The sequence below is a fragment of the Anomaloglossus baeobatrachus genome, chromosome 4 (assembly GCF_048569485.1).
Source record: "Anomaloglossus baeobatrachus isolate aAnoBae1 chromosome 4, aAnoBae1.hap1, whole genome shotgun sequence".
In the NCBI taxonomy this organism is placed as follows: domain Eukaryota; kingdom Metazoa; phylum Chordata; class Amphibia; order Anura; family Aromobatidae; genus Anomaloglossus; species Anomaloglossus baeobatrachus.
In genome coordinates, this window is record NC_134356.1 from 349,111,255 (window position 1) to 349,138,489 (window position 27,235).

Here is a 27,235-nt window from a genome sequence, read left to right on the forward strand (position 1 = left end):
TCTGCATCCCGCCTTGTGCTGAGTCATGTGAGCCTTGGTTCCAGACTTTCACAGGCATCCCGTGGTTCCTGGAGTATTACACTTGCACAGGTAAGCCACGGTTCCTGGAGTCCTGGTTCCTTACTCCACAGTCCCTCACTCCTGTTACAGCGTTCTGTTGTTACTTCAGGTCTTTTTCCTTCTTTCTGTATGTTCATTCTCAACTCTCTACTTCCACCTCTCCTTGACTTCTTCCTCCACACACCTTCCCGCCAACTTCCCAACTGACCACATGCCCCTCCTCTTGCTGGGTCTCTCCCTACAGATTGGGTGGCAATTAGCCAATAACTGCCCATTCCTTTTACGTGTTGCTCGGCAGTCTCCCAGTCTGGAATTGGGGTTATGTACAGTCATGGCCAAAAGTTTTGAGAATGACACCAAAATTATATTTTCACATGATCTGTTGCCCTTTGGTTTTTAATTGTGTTTGTCTGATGTTTACATCACATACAGAAATATAATTGCAATCATATTATGAGTACCAAAAGGTTATATTGACAGTTAGAATGAGTTAATGCAGCAAGTCAATATTTGCAGTGTTGACCCTTCTTCTTCAGGACCTCTTCAATTCTTCCTGGCATGCTCTCAATCAACTTCTGGATCAAATCCTGACTGATAGCTGTACATTCTTGCATAAGCAATGCTTGCATTTTGCCAGAATTTGTTGTTTTTTGTTTGTCCACCCGTCTCTTGATGATTGCCCACAAGTTCTCAATGGGATTAAGATCTGGGGAGTTTCCAGGCCATGGACCCAAAATCTCTATGTTTTGTTCCATGAGACATTTAGTGATCACCTTTGCTTTATGGCAAGGTGCTCCATCAAGCTGGAAAAGGCATTGTTGGGCGCCAAACTGCTCTTGGACAGTTGGGAGAACTTGCTCTTGGAGGACATTCTGGTACCATTCTTTATTCATGGCTGTGTTTTTAGGCAAGACTGTGAGTGAGCTGATTCCCTTGGCTGAGAAGCAACCACACATGAATCGTTTCAGGATGCTTAACAGTTGGCATGAGACAAGACTGGTGGTAGCGCTCACCTCTTCTTCTCCTAATAAGCTGTTTTTTCCAGATGTCCCAAACAATCGAAAAGGGGATTCATCTGAGAAAATGACTTTACCCCAGTCCTCAGCAGTCTACTCCCTGTACCTTTTGCAGAATATCAGTCGGTCCCTGATGTTTTTTTCTGGAGACAAGTGGCTTCTTTGCTGCCCTCCTTGAAACCAGGCCTTGCTCAAGCAGTCTCCGCCTCACAGTGCGTGCAGAAACACTCACACCAGCCTGCTGCCATTGCTGAGCTAGCTCGGCACTGCTGGTAGTCCGATCCCGCAGCTGAAACAGTTTTAAGATACGGTCCTCGCGTTTGCTGGTCCTTCTTGGGCGCCCTGGAGCCTTTTTGGCAACAATGGAAGCTCTCTCCTTGAAGTTCTTGATGATGCGATAGATTGTTGACTGAGGTGCAATCTTTGTAGCTGCGATACTCTTCCCTGTTAGGCCATTTTTGTGCAGAACAATGATGGCTGCACGTGTTTCTTTAGAGATAACCATGGTTAACTGAAGAGAAACAATGATACCAAGCACCAGCCTCCTTTTAAAGTGTCCAGTGGTGTCATTCTTACTTAATCATGACTGATTGATCGCCAGCCCTGTCCTCAACACCCACACCTGTGTTAATGGAACAATCACTAAAACAATGTTAGCTGCTCCTTTTTAAGGCAGGAATGCAATGATGTTGAAATGTGCTTTGGGGGGGTTAAAGTTCATTTTCTTAGACAATATTGACTTTGCAAGTAATTGCTGTTAAGCGGATCACTCTTTATGACATTCTGGAGTATATGCAAATTGCCATTAGAAAAACTTAAGCAGTAGACTTTGCAAAAATTAATATTTGTAGCATTCTCAAAACTTTTGGCCATGACTGTATATGGCTTGAGGGTGCTGGTGTGTTGACTGGCACGGATACTCTGGGATTTGGGTTTCCACAGGTTACATTTTGTATCACCTGATACCTCAGGGGTGCTACATTAGCACCAGCCAGGTTGCAGCTACTCCGAACCAGTGAGTAAAACACAAGTTAAACCGCAGCCCCTGTGTTGTCTGAATTCTTCCTACACCACTGCATCACTAACTTCCACCATACTACAACCACCATCATTCTCCCCTGGGGCTTAGCTCTACTTGCGGAGAGCCATAATATCCAAGCTGCTTAATACCACCAGTCCCAGCAGTAAGAGACTTTGCAGCGGTGGCTTTCCCCACATAACCACATACCGCAAGAGGCGTCACGAAAAATATTTCCCTTTTTATTTTTCACCCTTTTTTAAGCGACCCCCAGGGTCACGGAACCAGGCCCCCGGCCATTATCGTGACACGTCCCCGTGATTCAAGGCCCAGGACTAAGTACCCCAAGGCCCTGGGGTGCGTCAGCTTTCAGGCGCTGTGAACAGGATTGGACTAGACCAGGAAACACTGGGTGACGTGCACCTTGTGGATTGTGTTTGGCGCTTGTGGCTTTGCCTGCCATTTTGTGTGACAGAAAATTAACTGCGTCACACAAAGAGCGGTTGTGAAAAGTGCGCGAAAAGAAACTCTGCCCTCGACTGTCAAGAACAGGTGGAAGGGGTAGGGACTTAACCTGGAAGCTCCCGAAGTGCTCCAGTCCCGCGAGAGAGAGTAGTAAAAGAAAACCTTGGGGAAGCAAGATGGAGGTGCAAGGAGAGGGGGATGCAGCAGGGCCTGGTGCGGGCATGGAAGTGGCAGCGCCCGGAGCGGTGGTATCGATCATACCGATCGGCCTGCCGTATGTTCCGGGAGTGGAGTGGCTGCCCCAGTATGATGGTAAACCGGATGTCTTAAATCGGGTTTAAGAACAAAATATGTACTATACTGGGACATGTATGCAATGACTGGCAAACAAAGAGCGTCTGTTGTGCTGGGACAGTTAACGGGTGCAGCAGAGCTGGAAGTAGAGACCTGGTCAGATGCAGACCAGGAATCAGTAAACACCATTTTTGAAAAGTTGAAGATTGCTTTTGAAACCCGTACAGAGGCAGAGCTGGGAATGGAATTTTACAATTGTAGACAGAGGCCGCAGGACAGTGTAGGAGACTATGCTCTAAAGCGGGCTTTACACGCTACAACAAATCTAATGATATGTCGACGGGGTCACGTCGTAAGTGACGCACATCTGGCATCGTTAGTGTTGTTGTAGCGTGTGACAGCTACGTGTTATTGCGATTGAACGTAAAACCGTTCATCGCATACACATCGTTCATTTCCTTAAAATTGTACGTCGGATTGTTCAATGTTCCCGAGGCAGCACACATCGCAGTGTGTGACACCCCGGGAACGATGAACACATCTTACCTGCATCTCACGGCTCCCGCCGGCAATGCGGAAGGAAGGAGGTGGGCGGGATGTTTACGTCCCGCCCATCTCCACCCCTCTGCTTCTATTGGCTGGCTACCGCGTGACGTCGCTGTGATGCCGAACGTCCCTCCCACTCCAGGAAATGGATGTTTGCCGCCCACATCGAGGTTGTATGGAAGGGTAAGTACGTGTGATGGCAAATAATCGTTTGTGCGACACGGTCAACAAATTGAACGTGCCGCACATACGATGGGGGCAGATACAATCGCATACGATATCGTATGTGATATCGTAAGGTGTAAAGCAGGCTTAAGACTTCAAGCAGCACTGCAGACCTTGAAACATGTAAACCCCATTAGTGCCCAGGAAGGGAATAAGATGATGATTGAACAGTTCCTGCAGGGGTTGCAATCATTTGAGGACCGTAAGCAGCTGCACCTGTGGACTCTGGAACACTTCCCTGACCAGTCCACTGGAACCAGTCCAGTTAACCCCAGACCTAGTCCAGGAAGACCCAACAACAGCGAAAAGGTTACCGGTGACAAGGCTGTACCCCACGTCACTGCCAGGGACCCGGCAGTGAAACATCGAAGACCCGGAGTGGGGAGTGGTGATAGCCAGACAGAATGCTGTCATCGACGAGGAGGTCCACGATGCGTGCCAGGCCACGATTCACCAGTTAAACTGAGAGCAAAGGCAACAAGAGGTCCAGAAGGCACAGGTGAAGGTCCATAATCTCCAGGAAAAGCAGCACCTCCGCAGCACCAGTTACAAGGCTCGGTGATTGCTACACCAAGGTGTGGTGGAGAGGTTTAACCTGGAAAGGGGGTGGAGTTTCATAGTGGAGTCGGGACTGACACAGGGGGTTTTTGTGTCTTGCCGTGATGTGTGTGCCCACCTTCCCAAAAGACATCCTAGACAAGACCTGTACGCAGGTGACGTTGTGTCCCACACCTGGCACCACGGGGAGCGGGGCTGGTACGCCCTGGATGTAGTTCCATGCCCACAATGGGCCACAGTAGATCCAGAGCTAGTCCCCGCCTCCCCAACAGCACAGGAATGCCATCAGCTACCAGAAGGCAGCAGACCAGTATGGGATCAGTGTACCCAGACTCTAAGTTGTGATAACAGGAAGCGGGCTGAACCGGATTTCCCATATCCATCCCCATGGTAGATATGACCAGTTCGCTACCCGTTTTGATTTTGTTTTAGATCTGTTGCTATTGATAGATATGGACCACCAGCTACTGGACTGGTAGTATCAAAAACGTTCAATGTAAATAGTTGCACCAGTTGTGCAAACTACCAGAGTAATACTGCAATACAGTCTTTCGAAGAGGACCCTTATTCTGCAACATAGTCTTTCGAAGACCAGGGACTCTGGGTGGTGGGTGGTAGAAGGGGTGCCTCATGTAAATATGTTTTATTTTATGGAAACGTTTAAGAAAAATGCCATCCTTGCAAGGGAAGGAAGTTTCTAAGTTCTCTGCACATTAAAATGTGGTATTTTGTTTGTTTATGTCTGCAGTCCGAGGATGTGCTAGGATTTACCAAGGGTGAATGTGGCGCCCCTGAGTGTCAGGTGCCACAGGGTATTGCATCCAATAACAGGTGCAGTGCTAACCTCGGGTTCCTTGAAGATCAGTGCCGGTAAACATCATTCAAACACACACATCCATGCCCTTTTTCCCAGACTGGGTAACAGGCTAGCGACCTATCTGATGGATGGCCACCTATTGGTCGGGACTTATCCAATCCGCTAGTCAGACACCTGGGAGGAGGAGGGGCTAGTCAGAGCAGTTGACGGGAGACGGACATCTTGACAGTCCAAAGTCGGTCAGACGGTCATTCCTAAGTTGGTCAGAAGTCGACGTTCAGACAGAAAGTGTAAAGTGATCAAAAAACAATTGGGGACGGCATCACCTTTAAATATATAAGGTAATGGAAGCGAGCTCCAATCCATAAATAAAATACTTTAACACAACACATGGGAAAGAGTGGGGACAACTACACCAATCATGTACTGGAAAATCCAGAATAATGGAATGAAGCAAGAGAAGCTCCTTGTTGCATGCAAAAAGTGTGAAATAGTTTATTAACAACACAGAGAAATATTATTAAGAACACTTAAAAATGGGGAAGATCAAAAGAGTGATCCACCTATGAGCAGAATGGCACATCACCACTAAAACCTCTCAAATAATGCAGATGGAACATTATACAGCAATAGTCACCAAATATAAGACTTAGAAAGAAGAAATGACACTTCCTTGTAGAGATATCAAGAGAAATAGGAGTGCTCTTCAGGTTCCAAAGCCATACAATGTAATTCAACAAGGCACTCCCGAACTTGAAAGTGATGAAAGTTTATTTAATGTGCATGAAAAAAACGTTTTTGGTGCACTACGGACCTTCCTCAGTTGCACATTGACTCTCCTTGACGAAGGCTTCGACAGCCGAAACAGCCATCGGGCAGACGCAGGTCCCAGTGTGCTCCAAGGCTTTTCCCTCCCAGGTATGTTACCATCTTACTAACTCCACAGCAGTCATGGCTTAATTATATACATATATTATATTATTTAATGTATGCCCTCTGAGGTCTCTGTGTACCTTAAGAGCCCTTGATAACCAGTAATAGATTACATTGTCTCTAGATTAGTACACCCCCTCCCATTCCTGACACTTGATGAATGTAAAATCTTTCCTGGTTGGTGAATTTTGCCGCTCCCTGTATCAATTGGGTTAAAGGGATGACACTATATTTATTTATTAATTTCCTTGTGCATTTTCTATTGATACTTAATAGTTTACAATAGTACCTTGGACTTACTGTGACCTGTAGTCTCCCTTGTAACTGTGCCGCTACTCACCTTCCCTGTGTTCAATAAAGTTCATCACTTACATTTATGGGCATTGTTGTCGCAGTTTTCTCTTTTATGCCTTACATTAGCGACCTGCCTGGGTCCTTATCCCACCATGCATTTTTATTATATAATCCTATACATACTATCTTGCTAAATCATGGTGTGGCTGTGGTTTCTGTTTAATATCAGTTGCACATTAGTGGAGTGGACTGGAGGCATAGGATGGCGTGAGGCGCGGTATCCACCGCTGCATGGGGGCCTCACGCCATCCTATGCCTCAGTCCACTCCACTAATGTGCAACTGAGGAAGGTCCGTAGTGGACTGAAAATGTTTTGTCATGCACATTAAATAAACTTGCATCACTTTCAAGTTCGGGAGTGCCATTAATATAGTACAGATCAAAGAGAGCCAATACAATACCAGATGATAAGTGAGCAGTGAGGGAGGTAGTGTGGGTGCACCTGCCCCACACGTTACACCACCATATGTGGCTTCATCAGGGGTATATGAAGAAATGACCAGAACCTGGGTGTATATATATATATATATATATATATATGTATATACACAGAAGGACCATTAATAATTACTGACCGGTGTGTTCAATATACCGCTCACCAAACAAACAAGGAGGGCGGAATCCTCTGTAACCTCCATGTAAACCGGAACCTGGCTGTCGGCGTGCGTTCCACAGTGGAATGCAGCACCAGGTGATCTGGTCAAGCCCCGTCCCGCAGCTCCTATGGAGTGCGGAAGCAGTTATCGGCGTCATTCAGTGTCTGGTATCGCTAAGGATACAGCAGATAAGACGCTTAACAGCAGATGTGCACATCGATCAGTCCATCTTTCTATTTTAACATATGTTATTATTATGATATGCACCACACTATTCTGCAATCTCGCTTTGAGGCAGAAAGCATGGATACTACCACACCCTCTCCTATCACATATACCGTAGCTAGGTCAGTGATGGCGAACCTATCGCACGCGTGCCAGACTGGGCACGCAGAGCCCTTTTTGCTGACACGCGTGCTGTCGCCACATTCAGCCACTTTGCACTGTTGGTGTGGTCGCGTCGACAGTGCAAAGTGGTGTTGGAGCAGAGGAGACATCTCTCCTCCCTCTGACACACCTCCTCTCCTGAGCCGCAGGCCTGTTGCCTAGGAGATGGAGGAGCGTCAGTAGGCGGCACCGGCGTCTTGTGGCCGCGCGGGAACTGAACTGACTGAAGACGCCACGATGGAGCGGGTGCTGCAAGGTGAGTTTTTATTTTTTTTATTTTTAAGCTGTGTGCGGCTGTGCCAAAGTGTGGGGGACAGAGCCAGCACGGGGCAAACATGGAGCGCACGGGGGAAACATGGAGCGCACGGGGGAAACATGGGAGCACGGGGGAAACATGGGAGCACGGGGGAAACATGGGAGCACGGGGGAAACATGGGAGCACGGGGGAAACATGGGAGCACGGGGGAAACATGGGAGCACGGGGGAAACATGGGAGCACGGGGGAAACATGGGAGCACGGGGGAAACATACAGAGCACGGGGGAAACATACAGAGCACGGGGGAAACATACAGAGCACGGGGCAAACATAGGGAGCACGGGGGAAACATACAGAGTGCGGGGCAAACATACAGAGTGCGGGGCAAACATACAGAGTGCGGGGCAAACATACAGAGTGCGGGGCAAACATACAGAGTGCGGGGCAAACATACAGAGTGCGGGGCAAACATACAGAGCGCGGGGCAAACATACAGAGCGCAGGGCAAACATACAGAGCGCAGGGCAAACATGGGAGCACGGGGGAAACATACAGAGCACGGGGCAAACATACAGAGCACGGGGGAAACATACAGAGCGCGGGGCAAACATACAGAGCACAGGGCAAACATGGGAGCACGGGGGAAACATACAGAGCACGGGGCAAACATACAGAGCACGGGGGAAACATACAGAGTGCGGGGCAAACATACAGAGCACGGGGCAAACATGGAGCGCACGGGGCAAACATGGAGCGCACGGGGCAAACATGGAGCGCACGGGGGAAACGTGGAGCGCACGGGGGAAACGTGGAGCGCACGGGGGAAACATGGGAGCACGGGGGAAACATGGGAGCACGGGGGAAACATGGGAGCACGGGGGAAACATGGGAGCACGGGGGAAACATGGGAGCACGGGGGAAACATGGGAGCACGGGGGAAACATAGGGAGCACGGGGCAAACATAGGGAGCACGGGGCAAACATAGGGAGCACGGGGGAAACATACAGAGTGCGGGACAAACATACAGAGTGCGGGGCAAACATACAGAGCGCAGGGCAAACATGGGAGCACGGGGGAAACATACAGAGCACGGGGCAAACATACAGAGCACGGGGGAAACATACAGAGTGCGGGGCAAACATACAGAGCACAGGGCAAACATGGGAGCACGGGGAAAACATGGAGCGCACGGGGGAAACATGGAGCGCACGGGGGAAACATGGGAGCATGGGGGAAACATGGGAGCACGAGGGAATCATGGGAGCATGGGGGAAACATGGGAGCACGGGGGAAACATACAGAGCACGGGGCAAACATGGGAGCACGGGGCAAACATGGGATCACGGGGGAAACATACAGAGTGCGGGGCAAACATACAGAGCGCAGGGCAAACATACAGAGTGCAGGGCAAACATGGGAGCACGGGGCAAACATGGGAGCACGGGGGAAAGATACAGAGCACGGGGCAAACATGGAAGCATGGGGCAAACATGGCAGCACGGCGCAAATATGGGAGCACGGGGCAAACATACAGAGCGCGGGGCAAACATACAGAGCGCGGGGCAAACATACAGAGTGCGGGGCAAACAAACAAAGCGCGGGGCAAGCAAACTGAGTGTGGGGCAAGCAAACAGAGCACGGGCAAGCAAACAGAGCACAGGGCAAGCAAACAGCATGGGGAAAGCAAAGAGAGCACGGGACAAACAGAGTGCGGTGCAAACAAACAGCACAGGGCAAACAAACAGAGTGCGGGGCAAGCAAACAGAGTGCGGGGCAAGCAAACAGAGTGCGGGGCAAGCAAACAGAGTGCGGGGCAAGCAAACAGAGAACGGGGGCAAACAGAACACAGGTCATACATGGCTGCAAGGATGGGGGAAACTTGCAAGGATGGGGGGGAAACATGGCTGCAAGGATGGGGGGAAACATGGCTGCAAGGATGGGGGGAAACATGGCTGCAAGAATGGGGGGGAAACATGGCTGCAAGGATGGGGGGAAACATGACTGCAAGGATGGGGGGAAACATGACTGCAAGGATGGGGTGAAACATGACTGCAAGGATGAGGGGAAACATGACTGCAAGGATGGGGGAAACATGCCAGGATGGGGTACATTTAGCAGGAAGGGGAACATGCCAGTAAGGGGTACATTTACCAGGATGGGGGATACATTTACCAGGATGGGGGGAAACATGAAAGGATGGGGGGGAAATATTCCAGGATGGGGATACATGAACATGCCAAGATGAGGGCAAATGCCAGGATGGGGAACATTTAGCAGTAAGGGTGACATTTATCAGGATGGGGTACATTTACCAGGAAAGGGGACATTTACCAGGAAAGGGGACATTTACCAGGATAAGGGAACATGCCTGAATGGGGTACATTTACCAGGATGGGGTCCTTTAACAGCATGGGGGAACATGCCAGGATGGGATACATTTACAATGATGGGGTACATTTACCAGGATGGGGTACATTTACCAGAGTTGAGGACATTTACCAGGAATGGGGTACATTTACTAGCATGGGGCCATGATGGGGACAAATATACCAGAATGTAGGAAATATATATCCGGATGTGGGACATGTTTACCAGGAAGTGGCCAGGAAGGGGAGACAGAACTACGGAATGAAAGGGGAGGAGAGCAACTCGCACGTCTTTATGGGATTTCAGGATGTTCAGACTTTGAAATGTAGATGTGGATTACAGGGTGACATCTGATTGCATTCCAGGCAAAATTCTCTGTCTAATATGCTGCAATTATTTTCAGATGGATCAATCCAACTGCTGTGTCTGGAAAGGCCAGGGGCTCAGCTTCAATGTGTGGTAAGCATGAGTGTGATGCCCCCTGCTGAAGAGAAGAATGCAAAGGTAAGGTTACAATCAATTATTTACATAATAGAATTGGTTGGCACTTCGGAAAAAAAATGGGTTTAGGGCTACAATTTGGGCACTCGGCCTGTAAAAGGTTCGCCATGACTGATCTAGATCATTAATGTCACTTGTATACCCTATAATAATAATACAGACTGTTCTCACTCCATTTTAACCATTGTGATCAACCATGCATTTCTTTATTTGTAACATTTATATTGACTATACTGGTGACTCTAAATGACAAAAACCCATCTCTATCATGTCTATAGGGAGCATCAGGCTATGCAAGCCTTAATTTAACAAGAGATTTATGTGGCCGAAATATGTGTATTCAGGTAAGTTTATGATGTCAAAAAGCGGGTTAGTATTTCCCTGTGGCTCAATAACTTGTAATATTACCTTAATTAAGTTTCATAATATTTGTTATTTTCTTAATATAGACCTTAAAGGGATACTTCCAGCTACAAGATCCTATCCCAATATGTAGTAGGCATAATAATAATATTGACAAATCCCTCCAGTTAGAAATGTAGTATAGTTCTTCTGATTCACTATGTCACTTATTTCATGTTCAGGGCATTGCGGGATTTTAGGTATCCTTGGTTATGACCACGAGCAACTAACTAACTGTGACTATGTGTGTGGTTTTAACCATGGTTACCTAAAATCCTGCAATGCCCTAAACATGAAATAAGTGACATAGTGAATCAGAAGAACTATGCTATGTTTCTAATTGGAGGCATTTGCTAATATTATTCTAATTACTCCTACTACATATTGGGATAGAATCGTGGCGAGGGGAATACCCCTTTGATAGTATGGTGTAAAAATGTTGCAGTATAACAATGGATGAGCTGAAATATGTTAATTAAAATATTGTGTAGCCGCCCCATATTAATTAACAAAAGGTTTCTAACTTTGTGAAGTGTACATCATCATTTCCAAATTCAGAAGAATTGTAGCAAAACCCATTTATCAGCTATTGTATAAGTTGTAAGACAATGGATTCTGTACAAACCACACACAATTTTCTTTAGTCATTAGATCAGTCAAAAAAATATTATAGATGTCTACTACTTAGAACCTGTTTCAAATTTATTGTATACATAAGAAAAAAAAGAAAGTGTCACTTCAGCTAACCCCTCTATGGAGGCAGAATTCACAGTCTAATGATCCACGAGGTGCACGGAAGGGAGCAGACAGCCGGTCCAAAATAATGTAGATATTATGTATCCAGGACTCTTCCCAAGCTGAAAAAAATAATTTGCCATTTATTAGATGTAGGCAAAATGCATTACATGGAAATTCGATTGAATGTAAATTATTAATTTTATAACAGATGAAGAATGTAAAAATAACATATAAGTAAATACTCATCTTACCGCTCACCTGAGCTGCCATATCCATAGCGCCTCTTCTTTTCCCCTTACCCCATTGCATCCGTTCTATCTGGTTGCTTCACTACAGACTGTGGCTTCCAACACGTCTTGGCCTTCTGATGTCATTGCATGCCATCCTGACACTCTGGTGACGTGCATTGTAATAATGTAACATAATGACATGTCCCAGTGCACAGGGATGTAGAGACCTAGTTATGCCGGAAGTCCTGGTCTGGAGCAAAAAGAATGCATGTGACAGGGGAAGGGGAAAAGAAGAAGCTGGAAGGACTGGAAGAAGAGTGCAGGGACAGCAGAACAGGTCATTGGTGAGGTTAGCATTAGTATTTATTTATTTTTTACATTTTGGCCAGCCCTCCACAGTTCAGCATTGTGGCCGCTGTGGGTAGGATGCCATGTTGATGAATTGTAGCAAAAATCAATATCCTGGAGAATACTAATATTTATCCATTTCAAGGAGGGTTACATTCCACTTTGCGTTTTTCTAGAATATTTATAATAAACTAGAGTAACATTCTATACACATGTTGAATAATAAATGACCCTCTGAATAAACTTTTCACAATTTAAAAAAAAAAAAAAAAAAAAAAAAAAGAAATAACATTCTTTTTTGCTGCAGTGCATTTCACACTTCCCTGCTGATCTACAGTCCAAATGTCACAATGCCAAGTTAATTCCGAATATGTAAACCTGCTAAATCTGCAGGGGGTTGAATACTACTTGTAGGCACTGTGTATATATAAATATATATATATATATATATATATATATATATATATATATATATATATATATATATATATATATATATATATATATATATATATATATATATATATACTGTGTGTGTAGATATATGTATATATATATATATATATATATATATATATATATATATATACACACAGTGCAGACCAAAAGTTTGGACACACTTTGTCATCTCTAGAACAACTGATAAGAGGAGACTTAGTGCAGCAGGCCTTCATGGTAAAATAGCTACTAGGAAACCCCTGCTAAGGACAGGCAACAAGCAGAAAAGACTTGTTTGGGCTAAAGAACACAAGGAATGGACATTAGACCAGTGGAAATCTGTGCTTTGGTCTGATGAGTCCAAATTTGAGATATTTGAATCCGACCACCGTGTCTTTGTAGAAAAGGTGAACGGATGGACTCTACATGGCTGGTTCCCACCGTGAAACATTTAGGAGGAGGTGTGATGGTGTGGGGGTGCTTTGCTGGTGACACTGTTTCTGGATCTATTAAAAATTGAAGGCATACAGAACCAGCATGGCTACCACAGCATCTTGCAGCAGTGTGCTATTCCATCCGGTTTGCGTTTAGTTGGACCATCATTTATTTTTCAACAGGACAATGACTCCAAACACACCTCCAGGCTGTGTAAGGGATATTTGACTAAGAAAGAGAGTGATGGGTGCTATGCCAGATGACCTGGCCTCCACAGTCACCAGACTTGAACCCAATCGAGATGGTTTGGGGTGAGCTGGACCGCAGAGTGAAGGCAAAAGAGCCAACAAGTGCTAAGCATCTCTGGGAACTCCTTCAAGACTGTTGGAAGACCATTTCCGGTGACTACCTCTTGAAGCTCATCAGGAGATTGCCAAGAGTGTGCAAAGTAGGAATGAAAGCAAAAGGTGGCCACTTTGAAGAACCTAGAATATAAGACATATTTTCAGCTGTTTCACACTTTTTTAAGTATTTCATTCCACATGTTTAAATTCATAATTTTGATGCCTTCATTGTGAATCTACAATTTTCAGAGTCCTGAAAATAAAGAAAACTCTTTGAATGAGAAGGTGTGTCCAAACTTTTGGTCTGTACTGTAATATATATATATATATATATATATATATATATATATAATGTATATTGTGTGGGCAAAAGTATGTACCCTTCCCAAATCATAAGTCCAAGTGTTCCTGCCACTCCATTTGCAAACAGAAACATAGCAGCAAGATCAAAACCATGCAGTCGCATGTTAGGTTGACCAATAGGTCACAACTGTTGCCAGCGATGACAAAATGCGGACGGAGTCCCAGGCCCTCCCTCAGCTTCCCTCAGCCCTAATGAGATACAGACAGACGCTGATATCTGCACATAAGGTAAGAAGGAGTGTGCGCTCCGAAGAAGACTGCTAGTTTATTATCACATGCAGGGTTTATCAACCTAATAGGGGCGTAGCTATGTCGTGTACAGAGACACAAGTTTCATTTCCCAATGAAGCATAAATGAGTTTCGATTCTTGGCGTAAGCGTAACTTTCCATTTCTCAGTAAAAAATACAACTCTCATTGTCTTAGACTAAGCGCAGGTCTTACCTCTGTCCTTGGGTCTCAGCGTCTAGAGTCCTTGAATCCGCTCTCAGCGTCATAGCGCAGCTGGGCTTGTTTGTTCATCTTACAAAACAACATGAACGTCCATCTATTCAATTTTAAGTTAACGCTTTCCTCACACCCAATATAATAAGATTGGTACCATGGATCTTATAAATGTGCCATTGTCGTAGGATGTCACCCTTATCATAAGTCAAGTTTGTGAAATTTCTGATGTACTAGATCTGCCCCAGATCAATTGTAAGTGATATTATTGTGAATTGTAAGCATCAAAGAGTAACAATAGTTTAGTCACAGGCAGGGATCAGGCAGACACACCGAGTGGCCACAGAGTCCTAGTGTATACATAAACAGCCATCTGATTTTATCACTCACTACAGAGTTATAATCTGACTCCGGAAGTGACAATAACACAAAAAGTGCATTTGTGAAACTTCTTAGAATGGTTTTCCAATGCTGAGCAGATGTATACAAGCCTAAAATTATCATGTAAAATACAACTGCTAGAGTGTGTAAACCACATGAAAACTGAACTCTACATACTTGGAAATGTGTTCTGTGGATTAGTAATGTGAATTTGGGATCTGAAAAACACTATGTACCAGAATGCACTATGATGTCCATAAAATTTATTGGATGAGGAAGAATAGTGTGGGGCAATTTTTCACAATTTAGGTGAGGTGTTTTATCCACATTGTTGACTAAGCCTGTTTGGTATTATATCTCTTAGTTAACTTTTGGCCCAGAAAGGTATAATATAATGCATGGTAGCATGTGAGGATAAGATGATGGAAAGTTATTGACCTTTGAAGCTACACAATCTTTACCTAAAAGTAAAGTGCATGGAGCCATAAGTCATTTCACAGTTGTCAACCGCCAACATCATGAATTCCTGATTTGCTCCATAGATCTCTTGCACTGAAGTTTTTTTTTCATTTTTATTTATATTATTGATATACAGCTTTGGCAAAAATTAAGAGACCACTGGAACATTTTCAGTTTTTCTGATTTTTCTCTTTATAGGTATATATTTGAGTAAAATGTAAATTGTTCTTTTATTCTATAAACTACTGACAACATGTCTCCGAATTTCCAAGCAATAAATTTTGTATTTATTTTCAGAAAATGAGAAATGGTCAAAATAACAAAAATATGCATTGCTTTAAGACCGCAAATAATGCAAAGAAAACAAGTTCATAATCATTTAGAAACAACAATACTAATAATGCTTTACCTCAGGAAGAGTTCAGAAATCAATATTTTGTCGAATAACCATAATTTTTAATCACAGCTTTTATGCATCTTGGCATGCTTCCACCAGTCTTTCACACTGCTTTTTGGTGACCTTATGCCACTTTTGGTGCAAATATTTAAGCAGTTCTTCTTTGTTTGATGTCTTGTGACTATTCTTCTTCCTCTTGATTACATTCCAGAAGTTTTCAATGAGGTTCAGGTCTGGAGATTGGGCTGGCCATGACAGGGTTTTGATGTGGGGATCCTTCATCCACACATTGATTGACCTAGCTGTGTGGCATGGCACATTGTCCTGCTTGAAAAAACAGTCCTCAGAGTTGGGGAACATTAACTGATCAGAAGGAAGCCACTGTTTTTCCAGGATAACCTTGTATGCGGCTTGCTTCATACATCATTTGCAAAGTTCACTCTGCTCAATTGGACTGGAGTAAAGTAATCTTCTCTGATGAGTCTAATTTTCAGCTTTGCCCAACACCTGGTCATCTAATACTTTGATGGAGACCTGGAGAGGCGTACAAGCCACAGAGTCTTGCACTCACTGTGAAATTTGGTGGAAGATCGGTGATGATCTGGGGATGCTTCAGCAAGGCTGGAATTGGGCAGATTAAACTTTGCGAAGGACATATGAATCAAGCTGCAAACAAGGTTATCCTGGAAAAACAGTTGCTTCCTTGGTAGCATAGATATTATAAATGTGGCATTGTCATAGGATGTCACCCTTATCCCAAGTCAAGTTTGTGAATTTTCTGATGTACTAGATCTGCCCCAGATCAATTGTTTGTGTGTAGGTGCTATTATTGTGAATTGGAAGCATCAAAGAGTAATAATAGGACAATGCAGATAACACACAGAAATTGGCCACAGAATCATAAAGTATGTAAAATCACACATCTTCCATTCCTGCACTTGCTACGAAGTTGTAATCTGCCTTTGAAAGTGACATCAGCACAATAAGTGCATTTGGGAAATTTCTTGTAATGGTTTTCCAATACTGTACAGCTGCACACAAACCTATGCAATGATCATTTGCAATACAACTGCTACAGTGTCTGTAATTCACATTAAGGGTATGTACACACGTTAGGCCTTTTATGTGATATAGCAAAAGTGCATGGCTTGAAGAATATAGAAGACAGAAGACCAGGATCGTGGAGGTGTGAGAGGGAGTAATAAAGATGGAGTCTCTAAGTGTGTCTGTGTATTTATTTCTAATAAAGTATTTTTTCTCTGTGTGGTGTCTTTTTTTCTTTTCACTAACCCTTTATTGGAGATTCTTAATGGGCGGGTCAAACTTGGCCTGACATTAAGAATCTCGGGCTTTATATCAGCTGGTAAAACAAAGCTGGTATTAACTCCATTATTACCCAGCATGCCACCCGGCACCAGGGCTGCTGGCAGAGTTGGATACAGCACCAGAATATGGCGCTTCTATGAGCGCGCCATTTTCTTGGGTGGCTGCAGACTGCAATTCGCAGTGGGGGGGGCAGAAAGATTGGGCCACCATGCGTCGCAGATTCCAATCCCCAGCTGCTTAGTTGTACAAGGCTGGACACAAAAATTGGGTGAAGCCCACATCATTCATGAAATACATGAAATAATTAAAAAAAGGGCTTCCCTATATTTTTGGTTCACAGTCGGGTACAAATAGGCAGCTGGGGGTTGGGGGAAGCCCATAGCTACCTGCTGTACCTGGCTAGCATACAAAAATTTGGCGAAGCCCATGTCATTTTTTTTTTTTTTTTTTTTTTTAGTTTTCCATTGTGAGTGAAGGTAACAACATGTATTAGGGGTTAGCAGCCAATAGCTGCTTGGGCTACCCTTAGCAATAGAAAATGCAGCGGGAAGCCACTCTTTTTTTTTTTTTTACCCCTAAACCCTGGGTTAGGGTTTTTTATTTTGTAATGATTTAAAAAAAAAAAAAAAAGAAAAATTGACATGGGCTTCGCCATATTTTTGTATGCTAGCCAGGTACAGCAGGCAGGTACGGGCTGTCCTCAACCCCCAGCTGCCTATTTGTACCCAGCTGGGAACTAAAAATATAGAGAAGCCCTTTTTTTTATTATTCCATGAAATAATAAAAAAAATGACGTGGGCTTCGCCGGATTTTTCTTTCCTGCCAGGTACAACAGGCAGGTATGGGCTGTCCCCAACCCCCAGCTGTCTATTAGTACCCAGCTGGGAACCAAAAATATAGGGAAGCCCTTTTTTTAATTATTTCATGAAATAATTAAAAAAAAAAAAAACGACTTGGGCTTCACCTAATTTTTGGGTCCAGCCGGGTACAACTAGGCAGCTGGGGATTGGAATCCGCAGCGCACATTGGCCCAAGCTTTCTGGGCCCCCTGCTGCAAATTGCAGTCCGCAGTCGCCCCAGAAAATGGTGCTTCCATAGAACTGCCATCTTCTGGCGCTGTATTCAACTCTTCCAGCAGCCCTGGTGACGGGTGGCTTATTGGGTAATAATGGGGTTAGAGCCAGCTGGGTATTATCAGCTGGCCCTGAGCCCGAAATTCATGGTGTCATACCAGTATTAGACATGGCCACCATGAATTTCTAGTAAAGATAAAAAAAACACAAGACAGAGAAAAATATTTTTATTAGAAATAAAACAACACAATTAGTGACTCCATCTTTATTGAAATAAAGAACCCTCCTCTGCTGTAGTCCTGGGTCCCACGATGTCCAATCCGGATCCAGTATCATCTGATTGGTTTGCTGGAAGGCAAAGCGATCAGATGATATGTCAGGTTCAAGGACGTGAATCAGATGACACATCAGCTGATTGTATAAAAGCCGTTTATACAATCAGCTGATGCATCAATAGAAAAAAAACTACACACTTCTGTGCAGACTCCCCTCTGATCGCTCCAGGAGCCACCGGTGATCAGTTGATGTGGTCACATGGTGATCAGGTGATGCAGTCATGTGACCGCATCAGCTGATCACCGGCAGGTCCTGGAGCAATGGGACGGGTGTCTGCACAGAAGTGAGTATGCTATTTTTTTTTCTCTGTTTACTTTCGATTTCACTTTGCTGTGAATATACAAGCAGAGATAATCTGCCGCACATACTTTGCAAAGCGAAATGCATGTCTCCTGTCCCATCGTTCCAGGAGCCGCCAGTAATCAGCTGATGTGGTCACCTGGTGATCAGGTGATGCAGTCAGGTGATGGCATCAGCTGATCAGCGTCAGGTCCTAGAGTGATGTGATGTGACCCGGGAGTCTGCACAAAAGTGAATATGCATATTTTTTTTCTCTCTCGCTCCCGCCCGTTTGCACCTGCTCCCGCCCGCTCCCGCTCAGTCCAATGTCATTTATTCTGGTTTGCCATAGACTTACATTGCATATCGAATATTCGCTAATACTCGTGCAGCGGCGACCTATTCGTCGGATATCTGTCGAAGCGGATATTTTGCTATTCGATCATCCCTAATAATAAACCATCAACCGTATAGTCTTTTGTGGGTGGAAAAGGTTGCTTGGTACTGTCCTGTGCCTAGCGTGACAGGATGCATCTATTAGTTGCTATGCCCCCTAAAGGCACTAAAAACTCACTGAATCAACTTAAACAAGGAGGGAGCAGTACTGCGGCCTGCAAGCCTCAGATTTGCTCAAGTCTGTGTAAAAAAATAATAATACAGATGCATTCATACAATGGGAGAAAGGCCCAAATGCGTGACTAAATGCGTGACTAAATATACTAAAGACTTGTGGTGTTCTTTCCTTGAGATGGGTTGGAGAAGTTTCCCCCACATGGTTAATGAATTTTCATTTGTAAAGGTCTCCAAGGAGATTAAGAAAATGTTTGTTAACCCCTGCTTCAATCTACTTAAAGCTTCGGGGCTGCCTGATGCCCTTAGCTGGCAAAGTACAGTCCCTGACAGAAGTTCTGTTGCTTATCCATGTTATGTAAATAAAAGCTTATAACCTGACTTTAAATTCATCCATTGGTTTCACAAATTACTCTTTTGAAAGCTGAAACCCTCCCAAATTTGGTTTAGGTTATGAAAATAAAGTTGCTGCAAAGCTGAAATATTGATCATTTAATGATCACAGAAAGGTCAGATTTTGGCAAGACAAAAGTTTTGTAGCCTTGTCATATAATGCACCCAATCTTAGTTTTCATACTTACCTGTGCTTGCTAAATGATTGGTTAATTAGTGGGTGTGTATAAAAAGAAACCCAGCACCCCAGACCTTCAGTTGAACTGCAACTTGACCTCTGACAATATGCCAAACATCCACCATGCGACCCAAGCCTTCATTATCAAGAGACTGAAGAACAGATCCACTGCAGAGGTGGCTGGCACCTTTACTATGTCTCAGCGCCAAGTACAAAGAATTAAAAAAAGATTTGAAGAGACTGGAGATGTTTTTGGCAAGCCCAGGTCTGGCAGACCCCGCAAGACAACTGCTCAGGAAGAACGTTTGTTGGTTAGAAAATCCAAGGCCAGCCCCTCTTCCACTGCAGCAGAGCTCCAAAAGGCCTGGTCACCTCAAGTCCCTGTGTCAACTAGAACAGTTTGTAGGATTCTGTCTTGAAATGGCCTCCATGGTTGAATCAGTGCCCATAAGCCAGCACTAAACAAAAGGCAATTAAAAAAACATGTGGCATTTGTCAAGTCCCACAGCCTGCTAAAGAGATGGACACTGGAAAAGTGGAAAAAGGTGGATTTCTCTGATGAATCTTCAGTTAAATTACACCACAGCCTCTGCAAATACTGCAGAAGACCTACTGGAACCCATATGGATCCAGAAAACAGTTAAGTTTGGTGGTGGAAAGATCATGCTCTGGGGTTACATTCAGTATGGGGGTGTGCAAAACATTTGCAAGGTTGAAGGCAATATCATTAGCCTAAAATGTCAAGAAGTATTAGCTACCTCTTACATTCCCAATCATAAAAGGGGTCAAATTCTGCATCAAGATGGTGCTCTATCTGATACATCCATCTCTACAAAAAAGTTCCTCCTGGCAAAGAAGATCAAGGTGCTCAAGGACTGGCCAGCCTAGTCACCAGACATGAACATCACTGAGCATGTTTGGGGTAGGATGAAAGAGGAAGCTTGGAAGACAAAACCCAAGAATCTAGATGAACTCTGGGAGGCACGTAAGACTGCATTCTTTGCTATTCCTGATGACTTCATCAATAAATTGTATGAATCATTGTTGAACCACATGGATGCAGTCCTTCAAGCTCATGGAAGTCACACAAAATATTAAATATGGCTCTAAAAGCACCACAACTTCATTCACCAATGTTATGCAACATATCTTTGTATTAGAAGTTAATTATTTATTTGAATTTCACATTATTTTCTGGGTGACAAAACGTTTGTCTTGCCAAAATCTGACCTTTCTGTGTTCATTAAATGATCAATATTTCAGCTTTGCAGCAACTTTATTTTCATAACCTAAACCAAATTTGAGAGGGTTTCAGCTTTCAAAAGAGTAATTTATAAAACCAATGGATGAATTTAAAGTCAGGTTATAAGCTTTTATTTACATAATATGGATAAGCGACAGAACTTGATGCTATCTTCAGTTTTCTATGTTGTATAGTCAGCACATAAAAGAGACATAATACTCTGACAACATTGTTCCTAGCAGCGACCTGGGAGTTACATATGTGTCCAGGAGTCATTCCCATGCTGTTCCCATTCACTTTAAGCACTTTTTCCATCCTTTTCAGCGGTTTTACTGCCCCCCATACTTCCTGGGAGGGTCTGAATGCTGGAGTTTCCCATTATACTCATTACTGGAAACAAGCTCCTCAGCATTCCATTTTGCTCAGTTTGAGTATCTTGCACCTATGCATTTTAATGCTGGCTCATCACAAATTGTGACATCACACAAGCCCCATGTTCAGAAGCAGCACAAATCAACACCACGTCAGCCACAACTGCAGCTATCATGTCCTGTTGATTAATGCGGGCGTCACACGAGACGATCTATCGTGCGATATGTCATTCGGGGGTCAAGGTTTTCGTGACGCACATCCGGCATCGTTTGCGACGTCGTTTCGTGTGACACCTCCGAGTGACTCTGAACGTTCGCAAATCGGTTACAAATTGTGTATCGTTGACACGTCGCTCATTTTTAAAAAATTGTTTATTCTTCTTTGCGCCGGTTGTTCATCGTACCTGGGGCAGCACACATCGCTCCTTGTGACTCCCCGGGAACAATGAACACAGCTTACCTGAATCCCGCGGCTCCCGCCGGCTATGCTGAAGGAAGGAGGTGGGCGGGATGTTTACGTCCCGCTCATCTCCGCCCCACCGCTTCTATTGGCTGGCCGCTTTGTGACGTCGCTGTGATGCCGAACGAACAACCCCCTTCAGGAAGTGGATGTTCGCCACCCACAGCGAGGTCGCTAAGAAGGTAAGTGTGTGTGATGGCGGTTTAACGACTTTGTGCGCCACGGGCAACTAATTGCCCGTGACGCACAAACGATGGGGCGGGTACGATCGCTCGTGCAATCGCACGATAGATCGTATCGTGTGACGCCCGCATAACTCATATCTCTGAAGACGGGGAGAGAGAAGCTGGAGGTGATTAGTTGTGGTACTCGCATGACATCACAACCATGTGAGCCCTGTGAACCTGAACCCACCCAAACACCACTGGAACTGCGACACCACTGGAGGTGAGTATAGGCTTTTTTATTTAATTGGGGTAAACATGTGGAGTGTGAATGGGTTGTAATATTAATGGACAATAACTTTAAATAAAAAAAAAAAATTATATATATTTTTTTAAAACAAATTAAAAAAATAAATTCTATACATATATATATGTATATATATGTATATGTATATATATATATATATATATATATATATATAACTTTATAACACTTTTTTGAATTTTTAGCCCTATTTTTAGTTTTCCTTGGGTACTTGAGCCTGCAATTGTTCAGTTGATTATATAGAGAAATTGGGGTTTTCCAATGAAGCTCAATCAATAACTAAACAACTAAAATGTCAGTCTGTCAGTATACCCTCTGATGATATGACCAACCATTACCTCCAAGTAATGACTTAATTTAAATAAATGGATACTGCAGAGATCCGTTGGGAAAAAAGTTGTGCAAACACACCTTTATTGTCCATTATTAAATAACTGATGTCTGCATGATCCAATTTTTTTAACATGGAAGTCAATGGAAAACGGATCCGTTTACAGATTGCTATTTAATCAGCTGTTATTCTTGCATTTGTAATGGATCCATTCTTTTCTTACAGAATAGGTTTCAAATGGAAGATAAATAGACATCTGTTAACAAATCCATTCTCCCTAGACTCCTATTTTAAAAAAACGGATCCGGCAGAAATCATTTTGCCAATGGATCTCTTCAAGACCCGTTCTAATAGTTGATTAAAGGACATGTGATCATAGCCTATCACAACTTGTCTGGTTTAAAAAAGGCTCAGCTCACAAACTGTCTTCATTCAGCCCTTAGTAACCTATGAAAAAATATACACCATAGTTATTAAGGTATTAAACAGTCAGACTTATGAAAAAAATATATTATTGCAACAATTTTTTTCGAGAAAGTTGACCAGTTGTTAAAAGATCTTCCATTAATACATTCAATATTAATGCAGAAATTTTAATTTTTTTAACTTCTGTTTTCTGAAAGGTTTCCTGAACTAACAAATGCATAGTTTTTGTACAAATTCTACAGTTTTCCATATATAAATATTTAAATAAACTAGATAAAAATCACTTGAATGACCTGTAGTAAGAAGTTAAAAATTGAAACTTGTTGAACCAGTTAAAGAAGTAGTTCCATAAAATGTTTTATCCTATTGATCTATCGTAATCATATTACTGTATGTAGAACTGTACTTACAAATGCTCATTTTGTCTTTCTACCCAGTTAATTCTTCTCCTTTCCTCTTAATCTATGACATAATGTGATTAAAAAACACACTGTCCATGTAGACCAGGAAGTCACTTTTTCTTGCAGAGTCATCACTTCAAAGTCCCTGGAAGGAGAAGCAGCTAGGTCAAAGGTTGAAGAGGCAAATGACTTATGCAGAGAAAAGTGACTTCCTGTTTCAACATAGAGCAGAGAAAAATATAAAAGAGCATTAACTGGGTAAAAAGACAAAATGATCTTTTGTAAGTACAGAGTGATATTTAATATGATGATTGCCATATATTAAACGGATAAAAACTTCTTTAACTAAAAACTTTGGAACTGTGTACATCTGTGTAGTAAAGTGAATTTGTTTACAGATGAGTGAACTTGTTCTAAAAAGGATTGTCAATTTCAAATTTGGTACAGGCCTTGGTTCGTTCAGCTCGCATCCACAAGCATTTTTCTCAAAAATCGTCAAAGATCTGTTTTGTTTGGTAACTGTTCACGGTTACACTATTGCAGAAACCATCCACTCCTGGCCCCATCACAGCCATGTCAAGTATTAACAAGGCTGTGATTGCCCAGGGAAATCACTGTAATACAAAAGGAAGCAATATGGCTAAAGCATATTTACATATACATACTTACCAGTCTCCACGTGGCTGTAACAGTACTTCCAGGACCGTTCATAAACACTCATTGATATGCACTGCTTTCCTAGCACATCATCTGTTAAATCAGTTAAAAAAATGACATAGGGTCTCCTATATATTGATACCCAGCACAGATAAATCATACGACTAAACGCTGCAAAAAAAGCATGTGGTCCCCCCCCAATTTTGATACCCAGCCAAGGAAAAGCTGACAGCTGGGGGCTGGTATTCTCAGGCTGGGGAAGACCATGGTTATTGAGCCCACCAGCCTAAAAATAACAGTCAACAACCACCGACAACTGGCTCATCCATTACGTGTGACAATCCTGGCACTTTACCCAGCTCATCCCAATTGCCCTGGTGAGGTGGCAAGTGAGGTACTACAAGTGGTTAATGACAGTTCACAGCTGTCACAAATCCCTAGATTAGCAATGGGGAAAGTCTGAGACCCCCATTAATAATGTGTAAGTGAAAAAAAATAAACACACGCACTGAAAAAATCCATTATTTGAAATAAAATACAAAAACCCCACCCTCTTTCACCCTTTTATTAACCCCCAAAACACCCAGATCTGATGTAATCCACACAAGGTCCCGCGATGATCCCGGCTCTGCTATATCCTGCAGTGGCAGTACACACACACACACAGAACATGTCCAAAGGCTGTAGCTGGAGGCAGAGACTGATTTAGCCACAGCTGTTCAATGTCTGTGGCTATTCTCACACCAAGTATCGTGATTGAACTCATGAGTTCGCCGAAGTTCATTTCCGTGGACTCTCATAATACTTGATACTGCGGAAACTGACCTTCGGTGAACTCATGCTTTCACCGCTTGTCCCTTGTCCCTGCCTGCCTGGTGGTTCACACACTAGTGTGTGACCCGCTGCAGTGACCTAGGATGACTTCATGAGGTCATCTCAGTTCACTGCAGTGGTTCTCACAACAGTGTGTGAGCATGCTGATATTTTTAGGTTGGGATGGGCTATGGTTATTTGGCCCATCCTAAAAATAGCATATTTAGGCTGGGGGCCCAGTAACTATGCCTGAGAAGACCATCCTCAAGCTGTCGGCTTTATCTTGGCTGGGTATTAAAATTGAGGGGACGAGAAGGACTGCAGGCCTTTTTTTTTAATTATTTATTTACATAATTTAAAAAAAGGTGCATGAGGTCCCTCATATTTTGACACTCAGCTATGATGTCGCGCACAGCTGGGGGCTGCAGTCTCTAGTCGTATGCTTTCTCTGTGCTTAGTAGCTATATACATGGGGACACTATACCAATTTTTTTATACATTTATTTTTGCTCTCCACTAGTGGAGGTCTGAAATATCTTATCAGTTATAGAGGTCGTAAAATTAATAGTTATAATTCGTAACACATGAACATTATGTCATGCTGAAAATAAAAAACATTATGTTTCAACCTTAGCTTTACAAAGTACTAGTAGGCTATGTGCACACGTGGCATTTTTTTTTGTTTTTTTTTCATGTGTTTTTCCTTGCTTATTTTATTCAATAAAAGCAAGAAAAAAGCATTTCAGCAAAGTCTATGGGAATCCTGACTTGCTGTGCACATGCTGCTTCTTGTTTCCTTGCAGATTTTGTTGCCAAAAAAAGAAGCAGCATGTCAATTGTTTCTGCGTTTATTTTCTGCATTTCTATAATCCACTGTAGGGCTTTACCGCAACAGTAGATTATATTGCAGCACTTCACCTAACACACCGTGCATATGTGATGCCCTAGACTAGTCAGGTCGTCCCAGGTAGTCCCATGCACACACACACCCCTCCCTAAAAAGGTGACAGCAGCCAAACTTCAAAACATTGTCACCACCCTCCAGGTTTGATGTCCAAACCAGGGGGGGGCGGAGCCAGGCGGTTGGCTCCTCCCACCAAGGAGTTCACAGGCCTGGAGGCGGGAAAAAGCAGTAGTTCTAGAGAGTAGTCTGACAGTGGAGGAGAGAAGTCAAGTTCAAGGGCAGACCTGTGACCAGGCCTGCCAATAGTCTACTCAGGTGTCTGGGTTGGAGCCCAGTCACCTCTGGCAAGGAGGCAAACAGTGGTGGCCAACTGCAGGAGCTGGGATTACAGCCGGTGGAACCGTAGGGACCGGGGTCGGGCAGTGGCCCGCCGGTACCAAACAGGAGAACCAATTGGAAACCGGAGCAACAGGAGGGGTACTCAGACCCAATACGAAGCCCAGAATCCACAGGGCTGAGTCAAATTAACTGATTGAGGACTAGACTTAAGGACCTTTCCCACACAAGACCCGACTGAAGACAACAGCCCAACCATTAGGGTAAAGCCACCGCAAAGTCATAGAGACCCAAGGGGCCAGCGTCTGCGAGCAAACAGGGCTTTCCCGACACCCAGCAAGCCGAGGAGCGGACTACCGTTGCTTAGGCATAGAAGTCAAAACATTCACATAAAGAGGTGCAGGAGAAATGCGGAAACCAAAAACCTGTTAAGGGAGAAGCTGCAGCTGGCTGCGGGCACCGTTCATCACCCCGTTTGGTTTACCAGAGACTCCAGTGTGTTGTATCATAGTGAGTACACCAGTGCCTTCGGGCCGCGCACCACACCAGCACCCAGCACGCACCCATCCCCACGCCTCAGCACCTCCCTCGGGCCCCCGGGACCATCACTCCCCTACCCACGGAGGGGTCAACACCAAGCTGCGCAACACCGTCCCCGGGAGGCATAGTCAATGGCAGCGGTGGTGTCCATCCATTCACCACAACCCGTGGGTGGCAACACAAACATATCCCTTACAAACCACCGTGGCCCCGGCCGTGGAACTCCCCACCAAGGTCCCTGTGTGTAGCGCCAACCCCCCTTGCAGAGCGACGTGACCCCCGGGTCTGTGAGGAGCTCGAGCCACCCGCCGTACGAGCATGGATACGAGTGGCTCGGCAGCCGGCCGAGCCCACGGGGCGGTACACATACAACATGGTGTGTGAGGCTCTCCGTAGCTCAGTAACCTGGGGTCCTCATTGCCCAGGGTTACTATGGCAGCGATCGGGTCCCTGTGAGAGGTACGCGATTCTTCTCCCTGCTTCCTGAATCCTGCGATCACACTGATTTTCCGCATTCAGGGGGTTAAACTACTGAGAGCAGCCCGGACACAGGTCCAGGCAGTGAGAGCCAGGTCCCGGCTGTAATATCAGCTGGACACCCAGTGGCGATCACAGGGGTACAATGTCTAAGCCCCCGCGATCACCATGAGTAAAAAAAGCACAAAAAGCATCGAAAAACGCATATGAAAAAACGTGCAAACGCAAGAAAAAATGCCTGCTTTTTCTGCTGTGTTTT

At 44.2% G+C, this 27,235-nt stretch overlaps 1 protein-coding gene across 1 annotated transcript in view; it reads left to right on the plus strand.

The window, feature by feature from the left end:
* Positions 1–27,235, plus strand: part of IL17REL (interleukin 17 receptor E like) — a 356,565-nt gene that overhangs the window by 313,984 nt on the left and 15,346 nt on the right. The window contains exon 14 of the mRNA XM_075342547.1: positions 10,674–10,739. Within this exon, the coding sequence (XP_075198662.1) occupies positions 10,674–10,739 (66 nt within the window). The remainder of the gene's footprint in view (positions 1–10,673; positions 10,740–27,235) is intronic.